Raw genomic sequence first — 21906 nt, 5'->3', positions numbered from 1 at the left:
ATCTGAAAGTGACTCCACCTGTCTACTTTCAGAGAAGAGAAAACCATACATTTACTCTTGCTTGCATTAAAGCACAAGTTTCAATTGGAAAAAGTTGCTTTTGAACAGCCTCATGGTGTCATCAGCATACAGATGAAGATTTGCAGTCAACAGTCTTCATCTGTTGACTGCAAGTTTATATACAGTGTAAAAAGGATCGGACCTAACATTGAGCCCTGGGGAACTCCTTTAGTAAGCCTTCAAAACTCAGATTTCAGACTCCTCCTGTGCTACACACTGTTCTGTCCGAAGGATCTCTTATTCAAACTCAGCTTGCAAGCTTATCATGATGTTCAAATCAAATCACATTTTATTAGTCACGTGTGCCGAATACAACAGGTGTAGTAGACCTTACAGTGAAATGCTTACTTACAAGCCCTTAACCAACAATGCAGTTTTAAGAAAAACAAATAATTAAAGAGCAGCAGTAAATAACAATAGCGGGGCTATATACAGGGGGTACCGGTTCAGAGTCAATGTGTCAATGTGCGGGGGCACCGGTGTCGAGGTAATTGAGGTAATTATGTACATGCAGGTAGGGATATTAAAGTGGCTATGCATAGATAACAGAGAGTAGCAGCAGCGTGGGGGGTCGGGGTGCAAATAAGCCTCTTGGACTTAGACTTGCCGCTCCGGTACCGCTTGCCGTGCGGTAGCAGAGAGAACAGAGAACAGTCTATGACTTGGGTGGCTGGAATCTTTGACAATTTTTAGGGCCTTCCTCTGACACTGCCCGGTATAGAGGTCCTGGATGGCACGAAGCTTGGCCCCGGTGATGTACTGGGCTGTACGCACTACCCTCTGTAGTGCCTAGCAGTCGGAGGCTGAGCAGTTACAAGGCAGTGATGCAACCCGTCAGGATGCTCTCGATGGTGCAGCTGTAAAACCTTTTGAGGATCTGAGGACTCATGCCAAATCTTTTCAGTCTCCTGAGGAGAAATAGATTTTGGATGTTGGCCCTCATAGTTACTTGTCTTAACCAAAAATAGGTTTACTCCAATATCTGCATTGTTTTTAACATTGCATGTAGACAAACAATTGACATCTTCATGTTACATTTTTACTTTCATTTATTTTTTTTTTTTAAATTGGCTGATTTTTTGTCTGATTTAAGATAACACTTCAACCCTGTTACAGTCCACACAGAGACACTGTACTTTTGGAAACACCTACAGCTAAGGCACATGCTATGCCCTGGGGCCTGGCCTACCCGTTCATCAGATATCCCTGGGGCCTGGACCACCCGTTTCATCAGATATCCCTGGGGCCTGGCCTACCCGTTTATCAGATATCCCTGGGGCCTGGCCTACCCGTTTCATCAGATATCCCTGGGGCCTGGCCTACCCATTTCATCAGATATCCCTGGGGCCTGGCCTACCCGTTTCATCAGATATCCCTGGGGCCTGGACCACCCGTTTCAGCAGATATCCCTGGGGCCTGGACCACCCGTTTCATCAGATATCCCTGGGGCCTGGCCTACCCATTTCATCAGATATCCCTGGGGCCTGGCCTACCCGTTTATCAGATATCCCTGGGGCCTGGCCTACCCGTTTCATCAGATATCCCTGGGGCCTGGCCTACCCATTTCATCAGATATCCCTGGGGCCTGGACCACCCGTTCATCAGATATCCCTGGGGCCTGGACCACCCGTTCATCAGATATCCCTGGGGCCTGGACCACCCGTTTCATCAGATATCCATCCCTATGAAGATCATTGAACACTATGGGAAAGGAGACAAGGTCTCATATTATAATATACTCTACTCAACCTAAAGTCCCCAATCAGATTGCATGGGAAAATACTTTATTTAACCTTTATTTAACTAGGCAAGTCAGTTAAGAACAAATTCTTATTTACAATGACTGCCTACACTGGTGTCATGACGCTGGCCTCTTTGAGCACAGGGAGGACAGTTGACCCCCTCCCCCTTGCACCATCCCCCAACCTACCTCCCCCCACCCAGGCCCTGTGTGAAGGGTTGTAAAATTCTAGAGGAGAATCTCTTGCCACATGGTTCATAGAGAGACACAGGAAATTCTTCCAACTCACAGAATTGGGGAACCGAATGACATGTATGTTCTGGAGAAGGTATGGAAGATTGGTGAAGAATCCAGCTACGAACTGGTCCGCTTGGTACAATTTTGTGATACTCAGAAGAGACGATATAGCCATATTACCATAAAACTGTTTATATAATAGCCTCAGCTATCGGACTTGCATCCACATGGTTGTACAGAATGTATTAATAAGGATAACGCTATTTGTAATACATTGAGATGCTATGTACTGATGTTAATGTGATAGAATTGTATTTCTGTACCAAGCTTAACTCAGTCATCGGCACGCCCCCAGGGACACAGACAGGACCAGGCGTCATGTGACAAGCCTGTTCTATGTTCACTATAAAACCCCACCCTGATTTACTTTCTTCAGACCAGGCCTCCACTCCATTGCGAGTTGGCCAATAGGTTTGACCATCCAAGTACTCTACTGAAAGTGAACTATACCACGTGGTTAACTTTTAGACTATCGATATCGACAGAATAAGAACAAGTCTTTGATATAATTTCTAGCTGCAGACTATTAATTAATATCATTGAACGCGAAGACCAACGAAACATACATTCTATAACGACATTAATGAATGTCGCTTTGAAAGATCCATTCTAACCGAGAGAGAGAGAGATAGAACTCTCCAACAGAACGACTCTTCAACAAGGATCCCGACGACACACTGAGCGTAAATATATATTGATTGCAGTTGTTCCCGAATGAGTGAGCGTTCATGTACAAAGGATTAGCATATCAATTGTTAATATTAATGAGCTCTGTGTGCCTCCTCAGCTGCCCTTTATGACCCTTTGTTTAACAAGACACCAGCCATGCCTGTTTAGCCCACTAGGGTACATTCCTCTACCAATTCTTTGTGACTATAATTACTGTTTGTATGCTTTCTGTGAATTACTTAGTTTAGTAAATAAATGATTTTAAGACAATTGATGTATGGATGACTCTTAGTAAAGGCTGGGTTCGTGCAGATACAACAATTTACGACGTTTGGAGTGAGACTGGACTCGAGGTAAAATACACCATTTAAACCAGAAGATTATCGGCCTATAATATAATATTATAATATAGGAAAGTTATATTAGGAAAATTATAACTTTGTAATCTGAATATTTTCCTTGGTGCCCCGATCTCCTAGTTAATTATAGTTAAACGATTAATCAGTTTAATCGCGTGATAATAATTACAGGGAGTTAATTGATAAACATGTCTTCAGTTTAATGGTACCCCAAAGACACGACACTGGCCAAATCCGGACGACACTGGGCCAATTGTGCGCCACCCTATGGGACTCACAATAACAGCCAGTTGTGATACAGCCTAGAATGGAACCAGGGTCTGTAGTGAATCCTCTAGTACTGAGATGCAGGGTCTTAGACCACTGTGATACAGCCTGGAATGGAACCAGGGTCTGTAGTGACTCCTCTAGCACTGAGATGCAGGGTCTTAGACCGCTGTGATACAGCCTGGAATGGAACCAGGGTCTGTAGTGACTCCTCTAGTACTGAGATGCAGGGTCTTAGACCGCTGTGATACAGCCTGGAATGGAACCAGGGTCTGTAGTGACTCCTCTAGTACTGAGATGCAGGGTCTTAGACCACTGTGATACAGCCTGGAATGGAACCAGGGTCTGTAGTGACTCCTCTAGTACTGAGATGCAGGGTCTTAGACCGCTGTGATACAGCCTGGAATGGAACCAGGGTCTGTAGTGACTCCTCTAGCACTGAGATGCTGGGTCTTAGACCGCTGTGATACAGCCTGGAATGGAACCAGGGTCTGTAGTGACTCCTCTAGTACTGAGATGCAGGGCCTTAGACCGCTGCGCCACTCGGGAGCCATATGGACGTATCCTTCACAGATGAGGAATGGCAAAACATACTGAGGTCCAATAAGGCCGTTGCAAGAGAGCTGCGGTCAAGGCTATCTTCGTTGACAACCATCCACAGGTTCTACTGGACTCTCCTGACTGCTGGGGATGCAACCAGGACAAAGGCACCTTGGGTCACGTGTTAAGGACATGCCCACATTTACAACAGTTCTGGATGATTCCCTTTGGCCCAAGACTGTTCCTACTCTCAAATCCCTCTGAACTGAAACATGTGGAAAACTACACTGGGGATTGAACACAAACTACCCTGCTCTGTGCCTGCAAAATTATACCCCCCTAAATAGAAGAGCCATGACATTGATACAGTACAGGAGTGGTATGTGCTAATGGTTAAGACTGCTGCATATGAACACCTTTGTTACAAACTGATTAAGCACATTCAAATGTTTGAGTTAAGGTGGGCTAGCCATCTATGCAATATTTCAGACCCCTCCCACCTCAGATAGCAGGTTGACACTTGTCCTGGTGGCAGAACGGAGCCATTTCCACATTTCCGGAGCCAAGTCCAAATTGGCCACAGTGAATTCAGAAAGTATTCAGACCCCTTCACTTTTTTTTTTGTTACATTACAGCCTTATTCTAAAATTGATAAAATTATTTTCCCCTCTTCAATCTACACACAATAAAGCGAAAACAGGTTTTTAGAAATGTTTGCAAAAAATAAAATATTCTAACCCTTGGCTATAAGACTCAAAATTGAGCTCAGGTGCATCCTGTTTCCATTGATCATCCTTGAGATGTTTCTACAACTTGATTGGAGTCCACCTGTGGTAAATTCAGTTGATTGGACATGATTTGGAAAGGCACACACTTGTGTCCTCCTCCCAGAGTGCTAAGAGCCTTGGCGTGACCCTGGACAACACCCTGTCGTTCTCCACCAACATCAAGGCGGTGACCCGATCCTGTAGGTTCATGCTCTACAACATTCGCAGAGTACGACCCTGCCTCACACAGGAAGCGGCGCAGGTCCTAATCCAGGCACTTGTCATCTCCCGTCTGGATTATTGCAACTCGCTGTTGGCTGGGCTCCCTGCCTGTGCCATTAAACCCCTACAACTCATCCAGAACGCCGCAGCCCGTCTGGTGTTCAACCTTCCCAAGTTCTCTCACGTCACCCCGCTCCTCCGCTCTCTCCACTGGCTTCCAGTCGAAGCTCGCATCCGCTACAAGACCATGGTGCTTGCCTACGGAGCTGTGAGGGGAACGGCACCTCCGTACCTTCAGGCTCTGATCAGGCCCTACACCCAAACAAGGGCACTCCGTTCATCCACCTCTGGCCTGCTCGCCTCCCTACCTCTGAGGAAGCACAGTTCCCGCTCAGCCCAGTCAAAACTGTTCGCTGCTCTGGCACCCCAATGGTGGAACAAGCTCCCTCACGACGCCAGGACAGCGGAGTCAATCACCACCTTCCGGAGACACCTGAAACCCCACCTCTTCAAGGAATACCTGGGATAGGATAAAGTAATCCTTCTAACCCCCCCCTTAAAAGATTTAGATGCACTATTGTAAAGTGGTTGTTCCACTGGATATTATAGGTGAATGCACCAATTTGTAAGTCGCTCTGGATAAGAGCGTCTGCTAAATGACTAAAATGTAAAATGTTAAATGTAAATGTAATGTCCTACAGTTGACAGTGCATGTCAGAGCAAAAACCAAGCGATGAGGTTGAAGGAATTGTCTGTAGAGCTCCGAGACATGATTTTGTCGAGGCACAGATCTGGGGAAGGGTACCAAAAAATGTCTGCAGCATTGAAGGTCCCCAAGAACACAGTGGCCTCCATTATACTTCAAATGGAAGAAGTTTGGAACCACCAAGACTCTTCCTAGAGCTGGCCGCCCGGCCAAACGGAGCAATCAGGGGAGAAGGGCCTTGGTCAGGGAGGTGATCAAGACCCTGATGGTCACTCTGACAGAGCTCGAGAGTTCCTCTGTGGAGATGGGAGAACCTTCCAGAAGGACAACCATCTCTGCAGCACTCCACCAATCAGGCCTTTATGGTAGAGTAGCCTGATGGAAGCCATTCCTCAATAACACGCTCATGACAGCCCGCTTGGAGTTTGCCAAAACGCACCGAAAGGACTCTCAGACAATGAGAAACAAGATTCTCTGGTCTGATGAAACCAAGATTGAACTCTTTGGCCTGAATGCCAAGCATCACACCTAGAAGAAACCTGGCACCATCCCTACAGTGAAGCATGGTGGTGGCAGCATCATGCTGTGGGGATGTTTTTCAGCGGCAGGGACTAGGAGACTAGTCAGGATCAAGGGAAAGATGAACTGAGCAAAGTACAGAGAGATCCTTGATGAAAACCTGCTCCAGAGCGCTCAGGACCTCAGACTGGAGCGAAGGTTCACCTTCCAACAGGACAACGACCCTAAGCACACAGCCAAGACAACATAGGAGTGGCTTCGGGACAAGTCTCTGAATGTCCTTGAGTGGCCCAGCCAGAGCCCGGACTTGAATCCGATCGAACATCTCTGGAGAGACCTGAAAATAGCTGAGACCTGAAAATAACCTGACAGAGCTTGAGAGGATCTGTAGAAAAAAATGGGAGAAACTGCCAAAATACAGGTGTGCCAAGCTTGTAGCGTCATACCCAAGAAGATTCAAGGCTGTAATCGCTGCAAAAGGGGCTTCAACAAAGTACTGAGTAAAGGGTCTGAATACTTATGTAATATTTGATTTTTATAAAAAAATATTATAATAATTGCTAACATTTCTAGACCTGTTTTTGCTCAGTCATTATGGGGTATTGTGATGTCATTATGGGGTATTGTGATGTCATTATGGGGTATTGTGATGTCATTATGGGGTATTGTGATGTCATTATGGGGTATTGTGTGTAGATTAATGAGGAAAATTACAATTTAATCCATTTTAGAATTAGGTTGTAACGTAACAAAATGTGAAAAAAGGGAAGGTGTCTGAATACATGTCAAAATTCATACAAACAAAAATTAAGATCAAAAAGCACATTTAAGGTTAGAAATTAGGGTTAGCAGTGTGTTTACGGTTAGGTTTAAAATCAGATTTTATGACTGCCAGCTAGTGAGCACTCTGCAGCGCTGCCTCCAGAACAAGATTCAAAACTAACCTGCCCTGAGATTGCATCCCCCTCTTGACCCCCCCCCCCCATCAAGTTGTGTTGACAGAATGTTAATATTAGTTGAAATAAAAGTTACACTAACCAAAATATACTCAATTGGTGACAGAAACCACACACTCAGTCCTCAGCCCTAGGCTCAATGCCAACAAGGTGTCCACACTCACTATGTCCTCTGTATGCTGTTCTAACCCATCTATGAAAGGGTGTGACGCACTCTTGGTTGGAATGAGGTCCATGTCCGTCTCAGCTTTTCTCTTCCTTGGAGAAAAGGTCAGTGGAAGGCCTTTATCCTGTGGAACATGGGCCTTCATATCCAGCAACACGCTTCTGAGCTGTGAAGACAGATCAGTCACGTACTGTTCCTCTTGGAGATGATAAGTGAGTTCTGTGATCTCTTTAAGATATCCTGCACATTGCCTCCGTAACCGCAACAGCTTCCTAGAGGACCTGTTCTTTCCTCTTCCAGATGGACCTTCGTATGGACGGTCAATGTTGGAGTCTCTGGTGGCCTGCTTGGTCTTAAACATGACATTTCTTATGTCACTGTCAGTGGGGTAATAGCGCCTGCGAGTAGGTGGAGGGGGCTGCTCTCCATGGAAAAGCTCTTCCACTACAAAGGTGTTCAGATGACACTTCATTTCAGTCATCTTTCTCACACCAGACAGAGTCAGCTGCTCAATCTTCTCTCTCAGCCTGGCATCTACAGCTTCCCTAACATAAGCTGCCTGTTGGAGAAACAACACATGGGTTTATCATAAAGGGGTCAGTGGGTAACTTAACCAACACTCTATAGTTATATTTACCTCGCCAACAACTGCATGTGAGCTGTGCTCAGAGAGGGAGGGGAACCTGACGCAGTAGACAACCTCTGCCTTCACGGAGCTGGGTGTAAAACTTAGTGCTGCCTTCAGCGTTTGGGAGGCCTCCTTTTTAGAGCGCACTGTACTTTCCTCAATCTAGACATAAAAAAATGTGGTATTTGTTACATATGTACTGTTACTATGTACGGTGTTAGGCTGATTCACACATTTTACCAATCAGATCAGCTCTTTTGCCCATAATTGGAAATGGGCTGCCTGTGTAAACACGGCCTTAAGACTTTGACCAACAGTAGGCGTAGACCTTAACTTTTTCATATTTACCTTAAAATCAGGAAAGCGGATAACGTGGGCGATGTTTATTATAGCCTTGCAGTCCACCTTTTTGGTATTTTGTACCAGTTTCCGTTTCTGTAGAAAGGTATGGTCTTCAAGCTATGGAAGATGGCAAAACGTTTAATAATAATTAAAAAAAAATACCAGTCAAAAGGTTGGACACAGCTACTCATTCAATTTTCTACATACATTTTCTACATTGTAGAATAATAGTGAAGACATCAAACCTATGATATAACACATATGGAATCACGTAGTCACCAAAAAAGTGTTAAACAATTCCAAATATATTTTTGATTCTTCAAAGTAGCCACCCTTTGCCTTGATGACAGTTTTGCACACTCTTGGCATTCTCTCAACCAGCTTCACCTGGAATGCTTTTCCAACAGTCTTGAGAGAGTTTTCCACATATGCTGAGCACTTGTTGGCTGCTTTTCATTCACTCTGCGGTCCAACTCATCGCAAACCATCTCAATTGGGTTGAGGTCGGGTGATTGTGGAGGCCAGGTCATCTGCTGCAGCACTCCATCACTCTCCTTCTTGGTCAAATAGCCCTTACACAGCCTGGAGGTGTGTTGGGTCATTGTCCTGTTGAAAAATAAATGAGTCTCACTAAGCGCAAACCAGATGGGATGGCGTATTGCTGCAGAATGCTGTGGTAGCCATGCTGGTTAAGTGTGTCTTGAATTCTAAATAAAACCACTGACAGTGTCACCAGCAAAGCCAGACAAACACCATCACACCTCCTCCTCCATGCTACACAGTGGGAACCACACATGCGGAGATCATCCGTTCACCTACTCTGCGTCTCACAAAGACACGGCGGTTGGAACCAAAAATCTCAAATTTGGACTCAGACCAAAGGACAGATTTCCACCGGTCTAACATCCATTGCTCGTGTTTATTGGCCCAAGCAAGTCTCTTCTTCTTATTGGTGTCCTATAGTAGTGGTTTCTTTGCAGCAATTCGACCATGAAAGGCCTGATTCACGCAGTCTCCTCTGAACAGTTGATGTTGAGATGTGTCTGTTACTTGAAGTCTGTTATGCAATAATTTGGGCTGCAATTTCTGAGGCTGGAAACTTGAATGAACTTATCCTCTGCAGGAGAGGTAACTCTGGGTCTTCCTTTCCTGTGGCGGTCCTCAAGAGACAGTTTCATCATAGCGCTTGATGGTTTTTGCAACTGCACTTGAAGAAACTTTCAAAGTTCTTGAAATTTTCTGAATTGACTGACCTTCATGTCTTAAAGTAATGATGGACTGTCATTTGTCTTTGCTTATTTGAGCTGTTCTTGCCATAATATGGACTTGGTCTTTTACCAAATAGGGCTATCTTCTGTATACCACCCCTAACTTGTCATAACACAACTGATTGGCTCAAACGCATAAAGAAGGAAAGAAATTCCACAAATTAACAAGGCACACCTGTTAATTGAAATGCATTCCAGGTGACTACCTCATGAAGCTGGTTGAGAGAATGCCAAGAGTGTGCAAAGCTGTCATCAAGGCAAAGGGTGGCTACTTTGAAGTATCTCATATGAAATATATTTTGATTTGTTTAACACTTTCTTGGTTACTACATGATTCCATATGTGTTATTTCATAGTTGATGTCTTCACTATAATTCTACAATGTATAAAATAGTAAAAATAAAGAAAAACCCTGGAATGAGTAGGTGTGTCCAAACTTTCGACTGGTACTGTATATAGCACTTTTCTAGACACCCAAAGCTCTTTACAGTGTACAGGGAAACTCACCACCCTAACCCCACCTACATACTCTTGCAATAAGTGCCATGGGATGTTTAGTGACCAGAGTTAGGACAACCCTTTAAAGTCCCATCTTATTGAGGAACATTCCATTGTTAGTACTTCAACATTATTCTAATTAAATGATATGAAGTGTATGGTGTAAATGACAGTGATCCGTCTATGAACTTACTTCCTTCTTGTCTCTTTCAGCAGCATATTTCTCTTTGGCTTTTGTCTGTCTGTCTTTGCCCTGGTGGCATTCATACGTCTTTGTGCCAACAACTTGAAACGGAACACCATTGAACGGGATACTTTTACTCTCCCAGCTGAGTTTTTTCCGTGCCAAAGGCTGTGCATCTGTTAAAAAGGTCAACAATATGATATATTACTATTAGAATGATAGGCTTGTAGGGAAACTAACAAAGTTGCTCTGTCAAATAACTCATCTGTTCTTGAAATGGATCCCTTATGCTGATGATGCACTAGCAATTTTGAGGCAATAAAGTTGAGCATCGTTGCCATGGCAGCATTGGTTGCTGCAATCAATGTACTCTTAAAGAGTAATGGTAGACTCACCTACACTCCTTAAGGTCAAAGGACCTTATACACTACATGATCAAAAAAAATGTGGACACCTGCTCATCGAACATCTCATTCCGAAAATCATGGGTATTAATATGGACTTGGTCCCCCTTTCCTGCTATAACAGCCTCCACTCTTCTGCGAAGGCTTTCCACTAGATGTTGGAACATTACTGAGGGGACTTTCTTCCATTCAGCCACAAGAGCATTAGTGAGGTTGGGCACTGATGTTGGACGATTAGGCCTGGCTCGCAGTCGGCCTTCCAATACATCCCAAAGATGTTCGATGGGGTTGAGGTCATGGCTCTGTGCAGGCCAGTCAAGTTCTTCCACACAGATCTCAATAAACCATTTCTGTATGTACCTCGCATTGTGCACGGAAGTATTGTCATTAGGGTTGCACATTTTGGGGAATATTCAGAGGTGGAAACTTTCCGTGGGGATTAACGGGAACATATGCAAATTAATAATAATACCATTTAAATGTAGATGTTTTTTGCATTGGATATATTTACCATAACATATGGAGACAGAAACATAAACCTTTTACCTTATCATAAGTAGACATAACTGCAAATTATTAAATCATTCTAGTAGAAATAAAAAACACGAATTAGTTACGAATTGAACTTTAATTAAATGAGTTGACTTTTCACATGGGATGATTTCACTGAGCAACAAAAGAAAGGGAATATCGAATGATCTATCACATCTCCCAAAAACGTTTTCAACATACATCTGTAAAATGATAGTTTCTAGACTAAAGCTTTGGTTGTCTTCCTCTCAGGTTTCCATGTCTTCTCCCTGGACCTCCTCAATGTCCACCTCTTGACAATGAGACTCTGAGATCTCATCTTCACTGTCACTTTCCAACCTTGTTGAGGATGGCTCGTTGTCAGGCTCAAAAAGCCTCAAATTTGTCCGGATGGCCACCAATTTTTCAACCCTTGTATTGGTCAGCCTGTTGCGTGCTTTGGTGTGTGTGTTCCCAAACAAGGACCAGTTGCGCTGTGAGGCGGCTGATGTTGGTGGGATTTGGAGGATGATGGAGGCAACAGGGGAAAGATCCACAAAGTCCCTTCCACCAGGTGGCTGATGAGATATGTTGGCACGACTGCCATATTGCATCTCCATCCCAAAGCCCTTGCTTGGAAGTGTACTTCACCAGACTGCCAAGAACCTTGCCCTCATCCAGGCCAAGGTGGCGAGACACGGTAGTGATGACACCATAGACCTTGTTGATCTCTGCACCAGACAGGATGCTCTTGCCAGCATACTTGGGGTCCAACATGTACGCTGCGGCGTGTATGGGCTTCAGGCAGAAGTCTTCACACTTTTTGATGTATTTCAGAACTGCAGTTTCCTCTGCTTGGAGCAACAGTGAAGTGGGCAGGGCAGTACGGACTTTTTCTCTTACATCTGCAAGCAGAGTCTGAACATCAGACTGCACGGATTGAGGGAGATAATGCTACTGCTATAGGTTTCAGGAGTTTCAGGCTGTTTACCACTCTCTCCCAAAATACATCATCCAGGAGGATCCTCTTGATGGGGCTGTCCATATCAGCAGACTGTGATATGGCCATTTCTTGGAGACTCCTTCCCCTCCAGGAGACTGTCAAACATGATGACAACACCATCCCAACGGGTGTTGCTGGGCAGCTTCAATGTGGTGCTCTTATTCTTCTCACTTTGCTTGGTGAGGGAGATTGCTGCTATAACTTGATGACCCTTCACATACCTAACCATTTCATTGGCTCTCTTGTAGAGTGTATCCATTGTTTTCAGTGCCATGATGTCCTTGAGGAGCAGATTCAATGCATGAGCAGCACATCCAATGGGTGTGAAGGTAGGACTCCTCCACTTTAGACCAAGCAGCCTTCATGTTCGCAGCATTGTCTGTCACCAGTGCAAATACCTTCTGTGGTCCAAGGGCATTGATGACTGCCTTCAGCTCATCTGCAATGTAGAGACCGGTGTGTCTGTTGTCCCTTGTGTCTGTGCTCTTGTAGAATACTGGTTGAGGGGTGGAGATGATGTAGTTAATTATTCCTTGCCCACAAACATTCGACCACCCATCAGAGATGATTGTAATACAGTCTGCTTTCTCTATGATTTGCTTGACCTTCACTTGAACTCTGTTGAACTCTGCATCCAGCAAATGAGTAGATAAAGCATGTCTGGTTGGAGGGGTGTATGCTGGGTGAAGAACATCCAGAAATCTCTTCCAATACACATTGCCTGTGAGCATCAGAGGTGAACCAGTTGCATACACAGCTCAAGCAAGACATTCATCAGCATTTATCTGACTACATCCTCCATTGAGTCAAAAAAACTTGATTCCAGGAGGACCATGAGTTGTTGCTATCGATAAGGTGTCTGATTCATCATTTTCACCTCGAATAGAAGTAGAGGGACTTTTGTCAGAGGTTGCTTGTTGTGAGCACTGAGGGAACTTTATGCACTTGGCCAGATGATTCTGCATCTTTGTTGCATTTTTCACATATGATTTGGCACAGTATTTGCAAATGAACACAGCTTTTCCTTCTACATTAGCTGCAGTGAAATGTTTCCACACATCAGATAGTGCCCGTGGCATTTTCCTGTAAAGATTAGAAGAAATTTTTTTTTACAAAAAAATACAATTCCATGTACAAATAAATAGTTAAGCAGTTAGATTAAACAACTCCTTTGTAAGATCAATTTTTTAAAATGAAACATGTATGGAAACAGGTGAATTAACACTCCTCAGTTAACAGGCTCAAGCAAGCTAAAACCAACATGGTAGCAAAAATTAACTAGCAGAAATTGTTAACAAGTTAGAAATGTAAACACACAGCTGTAGGCTAATATTTACTAGTTAACAAAAAATGATGTAATATAAAATATATTCACCCCACCCAGTATTGTAATCAAAACTTACCAGAAAGCATGTAGTCCTCAGACAGTGTAGTAGTGTGGACTCAATAGTATCTCATTAGTGTGCAAGATCTTGAGAATCAGCTGTACATGTGATGGAAGAGTGCACTGTGCATGCAGAGGGTTGCAATTCCAATGAATTGGGGAAAGTTTAACCAAAATATGCCACAAGACCTAGAATTGCCTTGTGTATCCTACAAAAAAGGTTAATTGTTATAAGCTAACTTTTTTGATGAATTAAAGCAAGTAGCGTTACGATTTCCCTTCACTGGAACTAAGGGGCCTAGTCCGAACAATGAAAAACAGCCCCAGACCATTATTCCTCCTCCACCAAACTTTACAGTTGCCACTACGCATTGGCACAGGTAGTGCTCTTGGCATCCACCAAACCCAGATTTGTCCGTTGGACTGCCAGATGGTGAAGCGTGATTTATCACTCCAGAGAACACATTTCCACTGCTCCAGAGTCCAATAGCAGTGAGCTTTACACCACTCCAGCTGACATTTGGCATTGCGCATGGTGAAAATGGCTTGTGTGTGGCTGCTCAGCCATGGAAAACCATTTCATGAAGCTCCCTACAAACTGAGCTCTTTAGTAAGGCCATTCTACTGCCAATGTTTTTCTATGGAGATTGCATGGTTGTGTGCTCTATTTTATACACTTGTAGGCAACGGACTGAAATAGCCAAATCCACTCATTTGCCTGGGATGGTAAAAGCGTGGCATACGACGGCTAAAATCATACAGTCTGCTAAGGCTTTAAGATACGTCAAAATTACAGATTTTTGGGGGGGGTTTTGCGGAGGAGGTCTTAAGGCATCCGCTTCCCATCCGAAACACTATGTGCATATATTATGGTAACATTGTCGTTATTTTGGTCTTCAGCATGGGTTTTTTTCGGCTGTTCCTGCCGATGTCGGTAGCCGAAGTCTACGCCCCCTTCGTCGGCGATTGGCCAACAATAGGGATTCTTCATATGCGGAAGGCTTTTGTCATGCAATTTTATATCTTAACTAAGATGTCCGGTGCAGTATTTCTCAATATAAATGTTTTTTTTTGCCCGAACAGCCGGAAACAAAACTTGCAGAAAACCAAAACGAACAAAAAAACATCACAAAATGTCATCATAACACATGCACAAACTGTTTCGGCTGGAAAGCATACGGACACCTTTACCCAAACAAATGTGCTTGCATGCTCTTTAAAAAGACCTTTGCCCTTTCCCTAGATGCTGAGAAAGCATTTGATCGTGTGGAGTGGTCTTACCTATTCTTTGCTCTAAATAAATTTGGTCTGGGGGACAACTTTTTAAATGGGTGAAAGTTTTATATGATGACCCTCAGGCTGCTGTCCTTACTAATGGACTAAGGTCAAATAGCTTCTCTATACACAGAGGTACCAGACAGGGCTGTCCTTTGTCCCCCCTCATATTTGCACTCGTTATGGAACCACTGGCCGAAGCCATCAGGGTAACGCCTGCTATACAGGGGCTGCTCATTGGTGATGTTCACCATAAAATAAGCTTGTATGCTGATGATGTCCTGATATTCATTTCTAATCCCGAGACTTCAATCACATCTCTTATTAATATTATTGAATTATTCAGTGAATTCTCAGGCTACAAGATTAACCTAACTAAATCAGAGGCTATGCCATTTGGTAACCTTCACTCTGTACCTAATACTTGGTCTCCCTCAGGTTTTACGTATCTGGGTATATTTGTAACTCCTAAATTCCAACAAATGTACAAAGCCAATTTTGTTCCCTTGTTTGACACAATAAGACAGGATCTGGAGCGCTGGAACTCTCTTCCGATTTCATGGTTGGGTAGAATATCCCTCTTGAAAATGAACATTTTACCTAGGCTATTTTACCCAATCCAAATGATCCCAGTATTACTCTCCAATAAGGTAATAAAGGATGTAAATGGATGGCTAAGTTCCTTTATATGGAGTAAACGCAAGCCAAGACTTAAGATGGCAATATTGCAGCTGCCAAGTTCTATGGGTGGCTTGGATCTGCCCAATATCAGGTTCTATCAGTGGTGTGCCCACCTATGTTATATTTCAGACTGGATCACAAATGATGACTCCTCTATTTGGTTAGACATTGAGACTTCTCTTTCAAAATACCCTTTACAGGAACTTTTATTTTTCACAAGTTTCAAGTCTGTAAAAGATCACTGTAACAACTTTACATGGGTGCCGCTGGAATATCTGACATGTACATTGCATTCTAAGACAGATCAGTTCTACAAAGTATGGGAACCTTACCTAAATTACCTAGAACCTGAAGTATCAGCTATTATGCTGCGAGGATTCTCTTAGAATGGTGATCTATGTATTTCAGAATTACACTGTAGGTTCCATGTGGGGAACCCAACTTCTTGGTTTAAACTGAGCTTTTTAAAAAAAAATGATTTCTGTTTATGTTTGTTTAAAATGTATGTATTGAGAGACGCAATGGGGGGGATGGGGTGAGAGAAGCGCTGAGCAGGGAGAGGGAAATGGTGTGTGTGTGTGTACGTGCGTGCATACATACGGATATGTGTAAGTGAGTGCTGTTTTTTTTGCCTTGTCTTTGTTGTTGTATCTCTTAATATGGGTGAAAATTGTGAAACTCCAATAAAAATACTGTTACAAAAAGACCTTTGCCTGGAAAATTAGAAATACGCAGCAATAGTATTGTTTGTCCATTTTGAGACGCCGTAGCCAAAATAGTCCGAATGAATCTAAGATAACTCAAGATATCTGTCATTCATTTTGGCGTTTTCGCCTAGGTGATCTTAGTCTGACAACAGATTTTGGCTGCGTTTCAAACTCATAAAAGACACACCCTCGTCCACTTACCCTCGCCTTATGCCCTTGGGGAATCCCCACGGCCGTATTTGTCGTCGGTCCAAATGATTAGCCAAGCAAGGGAAGTTTACAATGTAAGTCCCTCTGCCTCATTTTTAATGGAGTTTGCGAGTATACAATTATGTTCACTTTGGGGCTTGAAACTCCCCATAATTCAATTCGCGATGATTGTACATCCGCTAAGAAAAGTCCGCCAAAACTTTAAAACCTCAATGTTATTAATATGGAGTCAACATACAAGTGTAAGTAAAAACAAATGTAAATAAGTTAGAAATTGTCCTACTAATGCACAAACACGTCTCGTAAAAGTAAAGTATTGATGTTTTTGTTTGGATAACTTTTTGAAATAAAACATTTTCCTTCTTCAGAAGTTCCAGCTAGGCAGACTAGTGTTAGTTAGCCAATTAATTTGCTAGCTATCATACAGTAGGCATATATTAATAATTGTATAGTTAATATAAGTAGGACTGCCATATAAATTGCACGGAAGAGGATGGCTGACGTTTTACATGCCCGTAACCAATTGTGCTATTTTGTTTGTAACTTTTTTTTTTAATACTTATTTGTACATAATGTTGCTGCTACCGTCGCTTATGACCGAAAATAACTTCTGGACAACAGAACTGGGATTACTCACCACGAACTGGAAGAAGATTTCCTTTAACGAGTCCGACGAGAAAGATATACCGCTCTCCCGGGAACAGGCCCAAATGAAGAAAAAACAGGTGAAGAAAAGACAGAGGAAAAGAGGACGCGGATTGGGCTGCCTTTTGAAAATCCATAGGCGAGCGAGTAAACTCCCACTGCCATCAATTCTACTTGCTAACATGCAATCATTGGAAAATAAAATCGATGACCTACGATTATCCTACCAACCGGACATTAAGAACTGTAATATATTATGTTTCACCAAGTCGTGGCTGAATGAAGACACGGATAATATAGAGCTGGAGCGATTTTCAATGCACCGGCAGAACAGAGAAGCTACGTCTGGTAAGACGAGGGGTGGGGGTGTGTGTCTTTTTGTCAATAACAGCTGGTGCACGATGTCTAATATTAAAGAAGTCTTGAGGTATTGCTCGCCTGAAGTAGAGTACCTTATGATAAGCTGTAGACCACACTATCTACCAAGAGAGTTCTCATCTATATTATATGTAGCTGTCTATTTACCACCACAGACCGATGCTGGCACTAAGACTGCACTCAATCAATCAACTCTAAGGCCATAAGCAAACAAGAAAATGCTCACCCAGGAGCCGCGCTCCTAGTGGCCGGGGACTTTAATGCAGGCAAACTTAAATCAGCTTTACCAAAGTTTTACCAGCATGTCACGTGCAACCATAGGAAAAAAACTCTAGACCACCTTTACTCCACACACAGAGATGCATACAAAGCTCTCCCCCGCCCTCCACTTGGCAAATCTGACCATAATTTTATCCTCCCGATTCCCGCTTACAAGCAAAAATTAAAGCAGGAAGTACCAGTGACTCACTCAATACGGATGTGATCAGATGACACGGATTCCACGCTACAGGACTGTTTTGCTAGCACAGACTGGAATATGTTCGGGATTCATCCAATGGCATCGAGGAGTATACCACCTCGGTCATTGGCTTCATCAATAAGTGCATTGACGACGTTGCCCCCACAGTGACCGTACGTACATATCCCAAACAGAAACCATTGACTACAAGCAACATCCGCATTGAGCTAAAGGCTAGAGCTGCCGCTTTCAAGGAGCGGGACACTAATCCGGATGCCTATAAGAAATCCCGCTATGCCCTCTGACAAACCATCAAACAGGCAAATCGTCAATACAGGATTAAGATTGAATCCTACTACACCGGCTCTGACGCTAGTCGGATGTGGCAGGACTTGAAAACTATTACGGACTACAAAGGGAAACCCAGACGCGAGCTGCCCAGTGACCCGAGCCTACCAGACGAGCTAAATGCCTTTTATGCTCACTTCGAGGCAAGCAACACTGAAGCGAGCACGAGAGCACCAGCTGTTCTGGATGACTATGTGATAACACTCTCGGTAGCCGATGTGAGCAAGACCTTGAAACAGGTCAACATTCACAAAGCCGCGGGGCCAGACGGATTACCAGGACGTGTACTCAAAGCATGCGCAGACCAACTGGCAAGTGTCTTCACTGACATTTTCAACCTCTCCCTGACAGTCTGTAATACCTACATGTTTCAAGCAGACCACCATAGTCCCTGTGCCCAAGGAAGCGAAGATAACCTGCCTAAATGATTACCGCCCCATAGACCTCACGTCGGTAGCCATGAAGTGCTTTGAAAGGCTGATTATCACATCAACAGCATCCTCTCGGATACCCTAGACCCACTCCAATTTGTATACCGCCCCAACAAATCCGCAGATGACACAATCTCAATCGCACTCCACACTACCCTTTCCCACTTTGACAAAAGGAACACCTATGTGAGAATGCTGTTCATTGACTACAGCTCAACGTTCAACACCATAGTGCCCACGAAGCTCATCTCTAAGCTAAGGACCCTGGGACTAAACACCTCCCTCTGCAACTGGATCCTGGACTTCCTGACGGGCTGCCCCCAGGTGGTAAGGGTAGGCAACAACATGTCTGCCATGCTGATCCTCAACACTGGGGCCCCTCAGGGGTGTGTACTTAGTCCCCTCCTGTACTCCCTGTTCACCCACGACTGCGTGGCCAAACACGACTCCAACACCATCATTAAGTTTGCTGACGACACAACAGTGGTAGGCCTGATCACCGACAACGGTGAGACAACCTATAGGGAGGAGGTCAGAGAACTGGCATTGTGGTGCCAGGACAACAACCTTCCCCTCAATGTGAGCAAGACAAAGGAGCTGATCGTGGACTACAGGAAAAGGTGCGCCGAACAGGCTGTAGTGGAGCGGGTCGAGAGTGTCAAGTTCCTTGGTGTCCACATCACCAACGATCTATCATCAAACACACCAAGACAGTCGTGAAGAGGGCACGGCAAAACCTTTTCACCCTCAGGAGACTGAAAAGATTTGGCATGGGTCCACAGATCCTCAAAAAGTTTTACAGCTGCACCATCGAGAGCATCCTGACCGGTTGCATCACCGCCTGGTATGGCAACTGCTCGACATCTGACCATAAGGCGCTACAGAGGGTAGTGCGTACGGCCCAGTACATCACTGGGGCCAAGCTTCCTGCAATCCAGGACCTATATAATAGGCTGTGTCAGAGGAAAGCCCAAGCTATAAGACTGCTGAACAATTAATCAAATGGCCACAGGGCTATTACATTGACCCCCTCCATTTGTTTTGTACACTGCTGCTACTCACTATTTATTTTCTATGCATAGTCACTTCACCCCTACCTACATGTACAAATTACCTCTAACCTCTAACCCTGCACACTGACTCGGTACCGGTACCCCTGTATATAGCCTCATTATTGTTATGTTATTGTGTTACTTTTTATTATTTTTTACTTTAGTTTATTTGGCAAATATTTTCTTAACTCTTCTTGAACTGCACTGTTGGTTAAGGGCTTGTAAGTAAGCATTTCACGGAAAGGTGAAATGCTTGTTGTGTTCGGTGCATGTGACAAATAGTTTGATTTGACATGATCATAATTGACTGTAGCACATATAAAGCACCCACAAGCTACTAGTGGCTGAAAACACAACGCATGTCATCACAAGTGTCCACTTAACTTGAGGGCTGAGGGGAGAGTGTGTTTGGAATGCAGCCTTTATCGTACAATCCTTACTGTTGACCAATCACCGACAAAGTGGCTTAGACTTCGGCTTGCCTCTAGAAAAAAAAATTGTTTGCCCGAACCACAGAACCGAAAGGGTAAACCAGACACGTCATAGGGGCTATAAAGCTGAAGCGTCCCTTAAGAACGTTCTCACCACCAAATATGGTAGTGACAGGAAGTCCAGTCGCGGGTAGTGGGAGCGGATGGAAGAAGCTGAAACTGGGCCGACATTCTGTTAATTCTCTCGTCGATTAAACATCTGGTCTCAATACATTTTTCTGTCCAAAAAGTACAATATGTTACGAGCACAGTGCGCTAAGTTTTACAGACTTGAAGCTTTGCCAAAGTTTTAAGAAATTGCGTTTAGGAGTGCAAGGTCGAATTGAGTTTGTGCTTGGCTTTGCCCACTATGCTCATACTGTAAACAGCACAGATGAACTAACTTCGTTATGGAAACAATTTCCCCCCAAAAAAAGCCAAAATGGCATAATATATGCACGAACTTTTACGAAATGTTTCGGCTGGGAAGAATCCCGACGCCTTTAGCAAGAGCTTCGTTTCAACGTCCGTGCTTCAGCCCTCAGCTAATGACACCGAACATGGAATGACTGACAGACGGGCAAACCCCACTCCGTTGCCAGCAACATTGCATAGCAATATCCCCCACTCCAAAAAAATGGCCAGTGTATCATTAGCCGTCACGTAAGTAACTTAGTTATTTCAACAGTAATTCATGAAAATGTCTAATTTTTTCGGCTAGTGTATCGTCAGCTATAGGTCATTTTAGATGAGTAGCAAAAGTAAGCTACTAGCTACCTAATATTAGGCTATATACATGTATATGTTTTTAAAGACAACTTACCCGTTTGCCCAAAACTTTTGTCCTTTCTCAATGTTATGAATTTCAGTGACGTTTCCAATTCTTGTTCTCGAATGTATTTTGTTATTTGGTCCTCAAACTTGAACTCGAGATATGCCATTTCGAAAATATGGCGTTTTCCACCATAGATATTAAGCAGTGTACTAGCAGTTTCTAAACCTAGAGGCGCAACATCGCGATACTTCCGGGAACGCTTGGGAAACAGACCAGGACGACGCCTCGATCACACCAACTGTTTTTTTTTTACCGTTTTGGTACACCAGAAGTACATTCATTTCCGATGGAACGCTGCGTTTGCATTACAGTATTGCTGAGGCAGTTGTGTGGTGCATTTTTTTTGTGTATATATATATATATATATATATATATATATATATATATATATATATCCGTTCAAAAGTTTGGGGTCACTGAGAAATATCCTTGTTTTTGAAAGAAAAGCAAAAACATTTTGTCCATTAAAATAACATCAAATTGTTTAGAAATACAGTGTATACATTGTTGTAAATGACTATTGTAGCTGGAAACAGCAGATTTTTATGGAATATCTACATATGGGTACAGAGGCCAATTTGCCAATGCTAATATCAATGTTTATTTTTTATTTTTTTGCAAGCTAGCTTCATACTTTTTTCTGACATGATGAAAATGCAGCCATGCTGATTAAATGTGACACTTCATGGCTGCCAGAGTTTGACATATAACTACAGTTTGCATTGAATTGTGGGTCATATCAACCCCACAAGTGACCAAAGTTGTTCACTTCCTCACTAAGAAAGGAAGGTGAGAATTACCCACCACAATATCATCCACTAAGGAAGGAAGATGAGAATCCCCCACCACAATATTATCCACTAAGGAAGGAAGATGAGAATCCCCCACCACAATATTATCCACTAAGGAAGGAAGATGAGAATC

At 43.5% G+C, this 21906-nt stretch overlaps 1 protein-coding gene across 1 annotated transcript; it reads right to left on the bottom strand.

Moving 5' to 3' along the window:
- Nucleotides 1–326: 326 nt before the first annotated feature.
- LOC106606317 (calcium-responsive transcription factor) lies at nt 327–21234 on the bottom strand. The gene is made up of 5 exons (XM_045719621.2): nt 20971–21234; nt 10199–10365; nt 8246–8356; nt 7907–8059; nt 327–7828 (listed from the first exon to the last, which is right to left on the bottom strand). Exons 1-5 carry the CDS (start codon nt 21086–21088, stop codon nt 7196–7198), a joined length of 1182 nt encoding a protein of 393 aa, XP_045575577.2. The 5' UTR covers nt 21089–21234; the 3' UTR covers nt 327–7195.
- Nucleotides 21235–21906: the final 672 nt, after the last annotated feature.

The sequence above is a fragment of the Salmo salar genome, chromosome 06 (genome assembly GCF_965601325.2).
Source record: "Salmo salar chromosome 06, fSalSal1, whole genome shotgun sequence".
NCBI classification, from domain to species: domain Eukaryota; kingdom Metazoa; phylum Chordata; class Actinopteri; order Salmoniformes; family Salmonidae; genus Salmo; species Salmo salar.
This window is presented reverse-complemented; position numbering and strand designations above follow the sequence as displayed.